This window comes from Phaethon aethereus, assembly GCF_964289735.1.
Source record: "Phaethon aethereus genome assembly, chromosome: 2".
Taxonomy (NCBI): domain Eukaryota; kingdom Metazoa; phylum Chordata; class Aves; order Phaethontiformes; family Phaethontidae; genus Phaethon; species Phaethon aethereus.
This window is the reverse complement of record NC_138582.1, coordinates 26324572-26339292: the sequence shown is the minus strand read 5'-3', so window position 1 is coordinate 26339292 and position 14721 is coordinate 26324572. Positions and strand designations below refer to the sequence as shown.

Here is a 14721-nt window from a genome sequence, read left to right as displayed (position 1 = left end):
CTGTTGAGCAGCTTGCAAAGAGTTTTCAATACAGAAAACATTCCCCTTCAGGTGAGGACACTAGCACAGATAGTTGAGGTAGTAAAAGGAGGCCTGGGAGAAGTATGTGAGGTATGTATACGCAGAAGAGGGTGTGAGCAGCTGAGCACCAAGCAGAAGAGGGTTATTGCATGGAGAGGCAACAGTTGCTGGTCTTGTCCTCTTCACTATCACATCAAATTACTGCCCACCACCTGACCAGTGTGCTTCCTTGCCCTTGGGTTTGCACATCTGCGTATCATGGTCACCTGTTGTATAGTAGGTGCTGTTGTCGGACTCAAGCCTCAAGAGTAAGGAAATACACTGAATTTGGCAAATAGCAATTTACTGCATGTGGAAACTACTGCACAGCACCTAATCAGCAGTGAATGCAAACTCCTGCCCTGTAGCACATAAGAGGTAATGGAAAACTTTACAGTGCAGTAAGCTTACATTAGTTGACTGATAGTGAGGGCTGCATACGGACTCCTTGCCTGGAAAACTCTGGATGCTTCAGGTGTTGCACCTCAGCTGATCAGCAGTAGGTGTTGTGCAACTCCAGCATCCAGAGTAGGGCTGTGACTTTCTGTTCTGCAGGAGATGTGTGGTGGTGGTGAGGTGTGGGCAGTCTGCTATTAGGGTGGTGGGAGGACACATTGCTAAATGTGAGCATGAGCATGGGGGTTAGTGATGTTGCTGAGCAACAAAAGGGAGCTGAGATGAGGAGTCTGTTAGTAAGTCAAATTCACCTGGCTCTCCTGTCATTAAGTTAGAAATAAATAGATTCAAGTCAGGGGAGGACTAGTATTACTACTGGCACAGAACCATAGTACAGCAGATTCCCTGACTGTAGTAGCAGTCAGCAGAAACTACTCTGTACTACTTTGCAATTCTGATACTGTCACTTGGAGTAAATTTTTGAAGTGCAACTATAATGAAGGCTGCAGCTTGGTCTCTTGCACAGGGCTGGCAAAGTTGATTGAGTATGAAAGAAAGTTCAACACATTTCACTGTATGACTGTCAGAGCTACAGCTGGAAAAATGAGATAGAGGGGGGAAAAAGCCCCAGTAAAAATAAAAGCAAAAAAGCAAGTGCCCTATAAAAAGGCTTATGTCTGGAGTAACCTCATTGTGTTCACTCATCATAGAATTTCAGGTATAATGGTGTAGCTAGGAGCCTGCACCTTCCATTGTGCATTTAGAGCTTCTTGTGCAGGCAGATGAGCCAGTTTCAGAGCTCTCTGGGTATGTGCACTAACGCTGCAGCTTTGCCATCCTTAGGACAGGTGGTGCACCTTTCTCTGAATGACCAGCAGCACTGGCACGTGCGAGAAGCAATACCATGCTTTCACTTAGGGAGCACCAGCAGTAAGGGTTACTTATGGTTTCATAGCGGGACTTAACTGCCTCTTGATAGAAATATTTGTGTGAAATCCTTCTATGCCATCCCCTTTTCAACTTGGTTGGTTCGTTTGTGCAGGCTTAGCAATAGTTCTGGCCCGAAAGAAAATCCTTTAATTCAGCAGCACTGAGCAGTGCTGTGTCGTCACCTGCAGGTGGCAATGTATATTTTGGAGTGTTGGAGAGCACAGATTTTTTTAAATGTGTGCTTCCAGTTGGTAATAGTTCAGTTCGTGCTCAGTGACGAGACAGAACCTGACAGATGCAGCCTTTTGATGGCATACAGATTTTTTTTGTTGTTGAGCAATGATCTCTATCACTTGCTATACAATATGATGGGAGAACACATTTCCTTTGCTATTGATTAGTAGGATATTAATTAATATTCTTAAGGAATCTGCAACTCATCTGTGACAGAACAGTTGCAAGTTACCTTTGATTTTTTTTTTTTTAATTCAGCCCTTTGACTGAAGTTTCTCAGTATGAATGTGTTCTGGGAAGTTGCTTTCATGAGGAAAATAAGACACAAAAGATACTCAAAAGAATGAGTATTATTGAGATGAGTAACATAACATCACAAACTAGGGAGGATTAGCCACTGATGGGCCATACCTGAACACCAGACAGCATGAAAATGGGGAAAGGTGATTATTTTAAATCAAGACCCCAAAGAAAAGCAAATAACTACTTTCAGGAGTATTATTTGCTGGTTTGATTATTATTGATTTTATTGCTCCTGCTGTTCTTCTGTCACGTAAGAAATACATGCCTCTTCAGGCACCAAGGTCTATTCTGTCTCCCTTTAAATTAGAGCTGTACTGTGATGACACTGAGTCTTAATACTGAAAGTTTTCCTGCAGAGTTTAGGAGGACAAGAAAGCAGAATAATGCATATTTTAATATCCTTATAATTTCAGGCTTGTCGTGCTGGATAGAAAGAAGTTTCTTCATTATAGTGTTTCTGAAGTTGCCTGTTCATTGAGGTTTCTTGTTGTTGGTTGGTGTGTTTTGTTTTTTTTTTTTATTAACAGGAATATGCTGTGAACTGTCATGTTATCACCTGGGAGAGAATCCTCAGCCACTTTGATATATTTGCTTTTGGGCATTTCTGGGGCTGGGCTATGAAGGCTTTGCTGATCCGCAGCTATGGGCTGTGCTGGACTATTAGCATCACCTGGGAGCTCACTGAGGTAGGCCACTCATTTATGTTAGTTATAAGCAAATGTATGAGACTTGAATTGTTCTTCGGGGAAAGTGTTAATGTTACTAGAAGGATGACTCACTAGTTCTTAGTATAGATTTACATATTAAGCCTTATAAACCAGACACTGAGCAATTTGTGCAGTTGCATTAGTGGACAGCAGCAAGCTAGGGTTTAGGTAAGTGACTTTACTACTACTTGAATAGGAGGAAAGCCTAGGCCAGCCTATTGATGCCATCCACAGTTTGTTTTTCTGCTCTTATGGGAGTCAACACTCATGCTACTTCAGATGTTGACTAATATTCCCTGATTCAGGCAATTCTTCTCCTTTTTCACCTTGCAATATCTGTGATCTACTGTCATCCCCTTAAAAAAGCCCTTTTGTTAAATCATACCCCAAAAGCCTAGTTCATTCATGTTCACTGACATAAAAATGTGATTTCCTCCCCCCGCCCAGACCTGAATCTAAGCTAGTTAACATGCAGTGTAGTCCCCTGCTCCATGGTTTGGAGGACGACTGACTTATTTTTGTTATACAGCTTTACCACAGTTCTCCCAGGCACATGCTTAAGTCATTGACTGTTGGCACTTTCAAATCCTATTTTGGATTAAAAGCACAGATACTTTACTTGATTCAGTCAGCTGACTGTTGGTTGGACTGCTGGTCTTTATTGTTAGATCTATTTTAAGAATTCAAGCTGATCAATTGGTACTCTAAATATTTTCATTTGCATGTAATGTAGAGCTTGATTGGTAGAATATGTGTCATCTAAAATCCAAGTATGCATTTCTATAAAAATGAGTTTAATGTCATTATATTCTTTGATTGGACAATTCAAAGCAAAGGAAGAAAAATCCAAGTTTTATCAGCTTTTGGGACAGCATAATCTAACCTGTTACACTTAAAATACCTGAAACACCTGAATTTAGTCTTTAGAATCATAGTTTTCTGTAGAGCTTACTGTCTTGAGAATGCTTGGCTCATCTGACAAGGCATTTATAATTCAGAAATGTAGATAAGGGTTTAGTTGTCTAGAATTAAACTTCTGTGTGTGAAAATACTGATCCCATGAGTTCCTTTGCAAAACATGTTTTCGTTCTGTGGCATTGAAGGATACGCTGTTTTCTAAGGTATTTTGAAACCCCTTAAATTTGGCATTTCACAAGTATCCATCCCCAAAAAACAACTTTGCTAGTTATTGTAGTATTTTTTTTTCCTCTGGAAAAGAATAAATTTGTATTTGTTTCACAAGCACTCCTATCACTCAGTTGATCATCACACAAGCATCATTTTCAATTTGACACCACATAGGGTGTTTAGTATTCCCTGTTGTTGAAAGGCAGATTACTGGAACAGACAATGTGTTGGGTAAAGTTCAAAATATAGGTAGGTTATCACCACTCAAATGGATTTTTAATGAATTCATTAATTCATGAGAGTCATTAGAAACCTACAGAAGTTATCAGGGCAGTTACACAGGGATTTAGATGTGCATCTCCTATTAGCATTAATGGATTTCAGCTGGCTACCCATTCTGAAATGGAACACTTATCTCATGCCCTGTACTATTGGATTAAAGTTGGGATGCAGACAGACCTTGGTCTCATTCTGAGAAAACAGCTAGCACCTTAGAGATGGTCTGGCTAACACCTGTGCTCTCGTTTTTGCTGCCTTACTATCTGTAACATCTGGTGTCTTTGGCTGGATTATTGCAGACTGAGATTTGTAACCTAGTGCCCCTCTCATCTTAATTTAAAACATTAAAGAGAAACCAGCAGGATAATGGGCAACATTGTATAGTTTGGGTCCTGAAGAGAAGTTCAAGTTTTCTTTTCTACAGGTTGAAATTCCCATAGCCTTGTCAAAGGAAAACAAGTTGATTTGATATACTTTCGAAAGAGTTTTCAAAGGAACTGTCATTGTCAGTATCAGTCATTGTAATTTATTATAAAAGGACCAGTATTCATTCTTGCAGTATACAGGAAACATTCTTCTTGCTCCTTTTCCCACATCTGACTTTTTTCAATATTTTATTTATACGTCTGATAACAAAAGATACCTTATTACAAAATCATACCAATAATCTTTCACAGAAAACAGTGTATGTACATTAACTGGCAAAAATTGTACTGGTTTTGTGGAGGTAAGAATATTATTTAGTTTGCTATGTGTTTTCTTAAGCACCTCCTTGAGTATTCCAAAGGGACTGCTTAACACATGGCTGTCTTGATTTCCGGTCCACAGCTAACTTTTTCAGTCTATTTTTTGGGTTGCTGTGGTTTTTCTTGTAGAATAGAGAATACAATTATTTTCTCTTATATAAGAGTGAGAGCCACTGAATCCATTTTTAGCTCTCAGTAAATTATGTTTATATCTTGCCTTAACTCTTGCCAGTTGTCCTATCAAAAGTGTAGACTCACCAAATGTATCTGTAAATATATAAATGCCTTACTAATGCCTCACAGTGGTCTTTAGTTAAGTTGAAGATTTGGAAAGAAACAGATTGCTTCAGAGGTAAATGATTTGTACACTTCCCAGGGAAAGGCTTTAAGGGGCTGAATATGTTCTGATATATCCAGATGGTATCAGCTTTTCAGTCTGATGTTGGTTTGTTTCTGGCCTGTTTTCCAGTATCTTCCTTGTAAACGTACCTTCATCATTAGTGCTTACCAGAGACCGAGTAGGATGGGAGAGTAGAATATCCTCTTAACTTCTTGAGCTGTTCTGGATCAAGTATAGCAGCAAAACTTGTAGTATCTGAAATATTGGTGAACTCTTAATCTTTTTACAGTTACTAAATTTCCTGAAAATAATAAATGTAAGAATGAGTTTTGAAATAGAACAAGTATTAAGTCCTGAACTCCAACATGCTTTAGTACGGACAATTTTTACAAATGCATCAATTCTACTTACTGCATCTTGTTGGTGGTTTAGAAAACATGCTTCTTAAAACTGCTTAGCAAAAATAAAACAAAGGTTCTGTCCAGTTTTATTTTTTAAAGCACTAAACACCACCTTTCCTCCAGGAAATGCAGTAGTTTTGCTTGTTTCATGCATTTCTATGAATGTTCTGTGTATCATCTTTGAGATGCCAAGAGCTGCATGACATCCTTATATATAGCATAGTCCCAACAGGGAACAGTGAAAAGGAAAGCTCTGATGTCTTGTGTGGTTCTGTCCAAGGCCTTCTGAAGATCATGGAAGGATGCCCATCAAATTTCAGTGATTGCGGCTCATGTCCTTGAAGTATGACATACTGAAAAGCAGATTTTTGAATGTGTACTTAGAAAGTGAATTTGTGTGAATTCTGTGCTGTTCCTCACCCAGAATCTTTTTGCTGTATTCTGTAGCTCTTCTTCATGCACCTTCTGCCTAATTTTGCTGAATGCTGGTGGGATCAAGTCATTTTGGACATCCTGCTTTGTAACGGGGGTGGCATCTGGTTGGGCATGGTAGTTTGTCGTTTCTTGGAGATGAGGACCTATCACTGGGCAAGCTTCAAGTAGGTCTAAATTAAAGCTTGATAACCATTATGTTTGATGTTATAATATTAAATTAATTTCCTTAGGCTGTTGACCTTCTTTGCATATGTAAAATGCATGTGGTATAGAAATAGCATGCAATCTGCATGTGCTAACAATGCTGTAAATTTATTTTAAATTCTAAAAGTCCATCTCTTAGTAATGCTGCTGTACAGCATATATTTGTAAATATGATGATGTATGTATAATTTTCCTTTGCAATCTAAGTTACAAGCCTTGATGCCAAATTAAAATATAAAGTAGTAAATCCATTTACATTTTCAGTTTATTTTATACAGTTTAAACTTTGAAGAAGGCAGTGAACAAAACTAATTGTAATTGTTTTCTCATTATACAATGTTTTTAAATTAGATTTGGCCTCAGCTTGATGAGGCATTAGTGTGGCAATCTGTCAGCACTGGTTGTAATTGCAGAAGAGGAATCAGGCTGTGAATTGCCTTACCCCATTGCTGACCCTCTAAAATAAATGGAATAATTGCAAAATAAAATAGCATTTGTTGTGTAAAAGGGCAACAGCTTGTGGCCTAGTAAGTGTCAGTTCCTAGCTGTCCAGGTACGGTTTCTACCGTAGTATTTTGCCCCTCTCCTGCCTTTTTCCCTGCCAGTTGGTGCTAAGCCTGGTTATCTGCACATTACTAATGGTATAGGTGAAACAGGATCAAGTACAATGAATTGCCAAATTGCCTTGAGAGATGGAAAAGGAGCTCAAATCTTGACTTTTGGATTTGTACCCTACATGAACTTCTGTGCTGTTTTCTTTTCTTACTCAGAAATTTAAGTGCTTTGAGGACCATCCAGCCTTTAGTCTCAATTCAATTTTCCCGCATTTCGGTTCAGGAGGAACAATGAGCGTTATAGAGTTGATGGTCTCCCTGTTTTTAGAGAGTTCACTGAAAGTTAAAACAACAGAATATCTATAGCAGGACTAGTCTGTACTGTCTTTGTGGAATAATTTTTCCTCACATTCTTTTGAATGCATGACTAGATTTTTTTGGGGACCTTTAATATGAAGAGGAACTGCATAGAATGAGAAGCTTTTGCTTGTGCCCTTTCGTTTTCTTTTTATTTTTTTATTGAATAAACATGGATCTAAAGATTAGAAGGTTCCCTGTTACCTAAGATCCCACTAGTGCCCACTAAAAGAACACAAGTATCGGGAATATAAAATCTGAATCTCTGTTGTTGTCCAGAAGGGCCAGAAAAATAACAGGGTGAAAACTGACTTCTAGCCCTGTTAGTCCTCCTTCAGAAAAGGAAACTGCCCTGCCCTTTGGATGCTGTTCCTCATCTGAATTAATGTTATCAAAAGCAAGAACCAGTAACACATCTGTCAAATGAACCTCCATTTGCATCCCCTTTCAAAAGGGAATTTAAAAGCCTTCTAGCTTTTAAGAGTGTTATCGCATCTCTCCAGAAGATTTGCATGCATCTAATATCAGAACAGCAGAGGTTGTAGATGCAGTATTTTCAAACCTGTGGAGCCAGCCCTTTATACAGTTAATGAATAATGAATCTGACAGATTCTTGAAGTATGGGTGTCGGTGAGCTCTAGAACAAGGAGGCTGTGGAGAAGAGCAGTGGCAGCATACATTAGGAAGAAATATCCTCCAGATTTTCCAAGGAGGGTGCAGAATTGCAATCCATGTTTCTTTCCTTCATGGAGAGAATGATAGATTATGTTTTGTAGTTAGTCACTGACTGAGGATAGAGGAGGCTGGGCTTTCATAGCAGAATGCACCCTGACTGAAGTGCTTAATACATATGTTTCTTAATTCACCCTTGCCTGGTACACAGTTGTGTCTGTGAAGATCTTTGCAGTCCAGCAAAAAAGTGTGATTGTTCTGAAACATTAGTAACATGGCTATTGCCCCCCTGCCCCGCCCCCCCCCAATATTTCTTGTGTTTACTCCAGCCATTCTCTTTTTCTAGGGACATTCACACAACCACAGGGAAAATCAAGAGAGCTGTATTACAGTTCACCCCAGCCAGCTGGACCTATGTTCGCTGGTTTGACCCTAAGTCTTCATTTCAAAGAGTGGCTGGCATCTACCTTTTCATGATCATTTGGCAGGTAAGAAATAAATTCTGTGAAATCAAAGCTGCCATCAGCTCAGTTACTTCCTGGCTGTGTTTGGCTAGAAGATACTCTAATGCAATGTATGTCATCATTGAAATACACAGTTAAATGATAATACAGAATTGGTTCATGGGAGTTACACGATAGTTCAGGAGTGTAATTACAGAATGTGTAGGGGAAAAACCCAAATGTTACAGGTTGCTGTACTGGGCATCAGATTGCTCTTTGCAATTGATACATTTTTAAAAACTGCTAGACAGTGGGGTTTTGGGTGGGTGTGTTTTCTTCTTTTTTCTTTTTTCCCCTTTGACTTTTGGATGGATCACTGATACTCAGAATTTTGGCCTTGATCCAGGAAGACTCCATAAGTCCCAACTGCTTTGGTACTTCATCATGCAAATGCTAGCAGACTTCATTAAAACCTGAACTTTTTTTTTTTTAATTTGCTGGATTTAGTCTTTAAAAGGAGAGCTGTGCTTGATTTTATTATTTTTTCTTCTTTATATGATCTCTTCTACTACTCTACCAAATTTCCCTCAGTTAATCATACCTGATTTAGGGTATGAAAGTTAACAGAAGACCTCTTCAGTTTGAATTAGTGTCTGGTCCCTTAATGGGTTTCTGGAAAGAGAGCAAATACTTGCATAGAGGTGTCTAGTGGAGAACTCTTTGTTTTACTAGTATATTCCATTCTTGTCCTAGAGCAGGAATCTTAGACTCTTTAAATCCTCAATCTAACCAGCAGGGCTATAGTATAGCATAGTTTTCCTTCCATGTTTTAGTTCCTGTATTAATCATTGTATGATTTCTGTAGTAACTCATTAGGGGTTACGTAAGTTGAACACTACTAACTAACTTTTTTTTTTTTAAGCTGACTGAGTTGAACACATTCTTTTTGAAACATATCTTTGTGTTCCAAGCAAGCCACCCTTTAAGTTGGGGGAGAATCCTCTTCATAGGAATCATTACAGCACCCACTGTAAGGTAATTTTGTTGCCGTGGTGTTTTTTCTTATGTTTAAAGTAGCTTGACTTTTAAGCACCCAAGAACTGCATGTAGTTTGTGAATAAGTACAGCACATTTCAAGAAATTTATGCTTTTCCCACCATGAAAAGTAAAACATTCATCACTTCATTGAAAAGTGTATTTTCTGCCAAGTGAACTAGTAAGGTAGAATGTATATAAACATCGGTGTTTCCATAGGGATGCAGAACCAGTCTGTTCCATCTTCTATTTGTATAGCATCTGCCTGTGTTGTGAGTTAGCTGCATATGTTATCCTTGAGGACTGTGTGAAACTATCCAATTTGAGTCAGATGCTCACAAAAGTGTGGATGAGGAAAACCAAAGCTGTTGGTTTTTCTAATTGAGCTCCTTATTCTGCTTGTTTACAGGAAATGTTCGCATGTTATAAGAAAAGATAAAGCAGTACTGTATTCTGAGTAACAGAACAGTATATACGCAGTGTTAACAGTTGTGTAGAAACATTAACCTCCTTTTAGTCGTGCACGGTGTTTCATGCTGTTAACGGTCCCCTTAATTTTGTGTTTGTTTTTTTTTTTCCTGTGACATAGCTGGAGGTAGGTAGAATGCACACAGTTTTGAAGTTAAGAGACAGGGAATTTCCCATTCATGAGTAAAGTAATATCACCTTGGACACTTAAAGGGCAGCCGCACATTGGTTTATTCCTAAATTGCAGCTGTTCATGTCTCAAGTTATGTGGAGTGATTTCACAGTTAACTAGATCACCTTAAACATCCTGTAAGCTCCTGAATAGGTGAGCTTTTAAGTATTTTTATGGCACTTGGCAACCTGTAGAAGTCTTTATTCTTAAACAATCCTTGTATTGTTGGATTAATAACACTTGTCTTCCCCATCTGTCAGTGGAAATCAGACAGAAACTGAGAAAACAAACTTTGGTTCCACTTATTTGGAATTCCCCTCTCTAAACTCTTAAAATTTAGAAGCATAAAGAGCATAAAGAACAGAGCAGAATGGTCTCCAGACTGTTTCCAAAATAGTGAGAAATTCTACTCTGTTCTGGAGAGGAAAACATGCCAGTGGTTAGAGCACTCACCCAGGGTATGGAATAGCCATATTCAGTTTCTTTCAAGATTCAAGCTCACATCTCAAGAAAATACAATTGTTAATAAATTAAAGACAAGCTGAAAAAAGTGGGGGATTCTCTAATTCTTTCTAAGCTGTTGCACTTTGCCTAAAAGAATTGTAGATTCACTGGAGAGGCAGGAGACAAATGTGTAGCTTTGTTAGCCTACTAGTTTGGGTACTTTCCCAGTCCTTGCTCTCAGGATTGTTTTCTGTGTTGTTTCAAGCTATTCGATCTATGTGATAATCTGTCCTACTAGAATTGAAGCCATCTGGTAGACATCCAGTATGATCACATGTGATTTTAACCATCAGCAGTTCATTTTCAGTATAGATACATTTGTAACATAAACGTGTTTTCTAAATGTAAGTACTCTGGGGACTTTCAACTCCACTGAAGAATTTTCTTGTTTCCTTTCTCAGGCAATACTATGCGTACCTTACAGATACACAGTGCAAGAGGGTGGGAACTCAGTGCTGGGTGTTTGGGTAAGTGTTCTAGCTGCATTCTTGAAGAACTTGGACAAGCGTTAAGTATGAGTCCAGCACAGGAGCAGGCTTTGCATGAAGCCAGTCCTTGTCACGTGTCGTTTTTAGTATAAAGGACAGTATGGAGAGATTTCCTTTTTTTACAAGTTCAGAGGAAAGGAAAATTCTGGATTTGGAGGTAGGACATGGGAGGTGATGCAATGAGTAAGGAGAAGAACAGAAGGAAGAACTAGAAATTGCTGGATAAAACTAGACTCCTTCAAAGTAGCATTTGCCTTGCTGCCCATATTCTCAGACAGGTGAGAAGGATAAAGCTTTTGCCTCTACTGCTTGCCTGTCATTGGAGCAATGTTTACCTGGCCATCAAGGTGGGCATTGCGGCTGTTAGCAAAATCACAGCAGAAGACAGTGAAACAAACCATGGTTATCAACTATTTCTGTTCTGTTCTCAAAGAGGGAAAAGAATAATGCTATGAACAGTGGTTACCTTGGCTACAATCTCTTTCAACATGTCTCTTGGAGGAGACCTTTAAATGAAGAGTTTATATGATTGCTTCTGGTGAGAACTTCCTTCTCTAGATGGCTTGACTAAAATGTACTGGTCTGGATACCAGTGCAATAGCATGTGCTATTGTAGTGTTCTAAGAGCTTCTTGTAAATAAGCAGTGTAGTAGTGTCCCTTTTTATTTATGACTTGGAAGCTTACAAATGGGAAAACACAAAAGATCCTAAATCACATCTTAAAGGAAAAAAATATACATTTTAAGAGATTGAGAGGCTAATTTCTGATGGCAATGATTTTAAATTAAAACAGCTATTTCATTCTCTTTGTCAAGATTAGTGTATGTCTTGTTTTCAGAATCGTCTGAACCATTTGTGTGTTTAATAGAAGAATCTATTACTGTTTTAAATTGGAATAGCATGTCAGTGATCCATAGAATACTCAGATCTAGTTTAGAGACAGTACTCTGGCAAATTTATCTCACCTTTACTGTTAGTCTCAGGGATGTTACAGAATTTTAGGAACAGTGCTGGGCTGGAAGGCATGTTTCCAGGTGCACTACACCACCGCATACCCCTTTTTCAATATTTGAGATGAGAGCAGAGCATGCTGCATTGTAATGGAAGGGTTTTTCTACCCTTGTTTTAAATGTACTCTGGAGAACGTGGCATGTCTCCTTGGGTTTGGCTGGGCTTAAATATTCACCTCTTTCACTGACTTATCACCTTCCTGGATGGATCTGTTACTGTGTTAGACTTACGACCATAACATCCAATGGACATACAAAAGGTAGTAACTCTGTTCTTGTTTAGTTTTACTGTTGCTGAGTAGGAGTTGATAAGATTTTCTGTAAGCCTAAACCCCCTTACTTAGGGAGTATCACGCTGCTCAAAACATGCATTATGATTCCTAAAGAGAGGCTGTATGATACAGAGTCCTTAAAAAGGCATTGGGGTTTTTTAATCACGGCAGAGTAACATGTCTTTCTGGGTTTAGTATGGATGGTGCTTTAGTACTGAAGATAACTAATTAATTGCACAGTTAATATGACTACTTAATTTACGATTACAATCAAATAACCTTGCTCTGTTTGTGCATAAACATATTAGTAGTTACAGATCAACTGTATTAATATTTTGGAGATACGCAATTGAGTACAGACATGTTACTGAAATCTGTATTTAAATGATTTAGGAATTTAGATGTTTATATAAAAAAGGAAATTTTCTCAACTATAGATGGTAATTTTAGAGTCTTACAGAAGACACATTTTAAACAATTTTATAATTTTGTGGGAAGAATTTTCAAGTTCTGCATTATGCGGAAAGAAAGATGAACTACTGTTTCATCCAAGAGAAAGAATGTAAACATATTATTTTGCAAACTGAAGGGAAATATGATGCTGAATGTTTGCCTTCTGGCTCTGAAAAATTGTTAAGGATTACAGAAACAATCATCCTTGGTTCAAAGCTCTCACTGAACATATTAATGTAATATATGTCAATAAATACTGATTAACCTGATTCTAGTTGAAGATGTCCCTGCTTATTGCAGGGGCGTTGGACTGGATGACTTTTAAAGGTCCCTTCCAACCCAAACTATTCTATGATTTATTAAATAGATGCCCAAATATCTCTTTACAATTGCATAACAAGAACTGCAAAAGAGTATTCATCTGCAGTCTGATCTAATAATGGGAAATGCACTTGGAGTAAGTATTCTCCTTGATACTGCTTGCTTCTGTAATCTGCTAGAAAAAAAAGCAATGGTAGGAGTTCCTGTTGTTGGAAAAGCAGCACTGTTCCAGTAATTTAACTACCCAGAATATAATTTCTGAAGCAATTAAAAGCAAGTATATAGAATATTCCTATCTCTGGTGATCAAGACACACTTCAAAAGGCACGAATTGAATGTGTAACAGCCTAATCATGGGAATAATTAAAATCAGTGCTTTGCATTAGTATGAAACTATGTTCTCTGGAACCTGTAGCATTACTCGCAATAGATGGACAGTAAGTGATGTAAGGCATGAAAAAGGCCAGTGCAACAGCTCTGCTGCAAATTGCACCATTTTCATTACGGTGAAGCCTTTCAAAAAAGACTATCTGTTAGGATGTTACAAGACCATTTTGACTGAATAAAAACTTAGTGTCTGTAGTTCTATTGAGTGTTCTCATCACCCTTCAATAGGACACTAACACCTTTCACTCTTAGCATTCTTCTATCTTTTTATTTACCACTTCTTTAACTGTAATAGCTATCCTATTGTACAACGCACTTAACCCAAGTATTCTTGACAAGAATAATGAAAAGATTGTATAAGTGCAGCACAAACAGCTGTATAACTTTTTGAGTCCTTGTTGAAAATAGCCTATTGTTTTGCTTATGCCTTCGAGTATATCATACCCTCATATGTTTGCCTTTTTTTTCCTGATGGCGGTCTTTCTGTTCCCACTGCTGTAGTTCAGTCTGACTAATTTTTAATCTGTAGCTTGATGAGTAAGAATAATGTAAAACCAAGAAAGAAAGATAGTTTGTGATCTAACAGAGTAACACTGCTCTCAAGTTTTTACTAATATGCACCTCATTAATTTGCAGTATTGGTCAATGAGGTGTTACTTCCAAAATTCTAAGTTTTGGCCCCACTCATCACGCTGGAAGTCACATTAGATGGTACAGAGAAAGCTGTAATTTATTATTTGCACTAGGACCATCTCTGCAGTGCCAGCGGTTAAGTTACGCACACATCTTTCCTCCCTTTTTCATGGAGGGAGCTGGGTCTTGTCTGCCAGGCAGTAGAGCTGTTTTTGGCAGCTCCCTGATTGTGGAGAGTCCTGGTAGGGAATGTGTCTTCAAGTGTCCCTGCAGAGCTTGGGAGACTGGAACACTTGACCTGATATTAAGTGTGCCTGTACACATCTGAGGAGGAGTGTTCATGCATTTGCTCATGTACAACCTCAAAGTCACTATTGAACAAGCTAAGTATTAAACTATTTAAAAATTAGTAGTTTTCTTCATGATTTGCTTCAGCTTGAGAAGAATCATTTTTTTACACTTTTGCTGCACCGGCCATATGTTTACACTTCTATTGGTTAAAAAGGTGTTATTTTGTGTCCAGGACCTCCACAAACTAAGTATATTTCTGTGGCAAATGGTGGAAGCTTTGGATTCATAATCTCTTGTTTCCCACCAAGTGGTGGACAAGCCTCCATAGCCTAAAAAGACATCTGGTAACAAAGAGAGAGCTGGAGACGCTTGTTTTGACTCTTATAATGCCAGAGAGGAAAGTAAATATTGCAATTTTTCCTCTTGTGTTTCCCCCCAAATCCTCTACTGTAATGTGGACCTGGGTTTACACATAAACCCAAACAAATGCATGGATTC

At 38.3% G+C, this 14721-nt stretch overlaps 1 protein-coding gene across 3 annotated transcripts in view; it reads left to right on the top strand.

Moving 5' to 3' along the window:
- Positions 1-14721, top strand: part of PTDSS1 (phosphatidylserine synthase 1) — a gene marked incomplete at both ends in the record, with an annotated part of 28901 nt that overhangs the window by 10240 nt on the left and 3940 nt on the right. For all 3 annotated transcript variants that reach the window (XM_082015258.1, XM_082015257.1, XM_082015256.1), the window contains 5 exons: positions 2451-2609; positions 5972-6123; positions 8093-8234; positions 9112-9224; positions 10770-10835. In XM_082015258.1, the coding sequence (XP_081871384.1) occupies positions 2451-2609; positions 5972-6123; positions 8093-8234; positions 9112-9224; positions 10770-10835 (632 nt within the window). The remainder of the gene's footprint in view (positions 1-2450; positions 2610-5971; positions 6124-8092; positions 8235-9111; positions 9225-10769; positions 10836-14721) is intronic.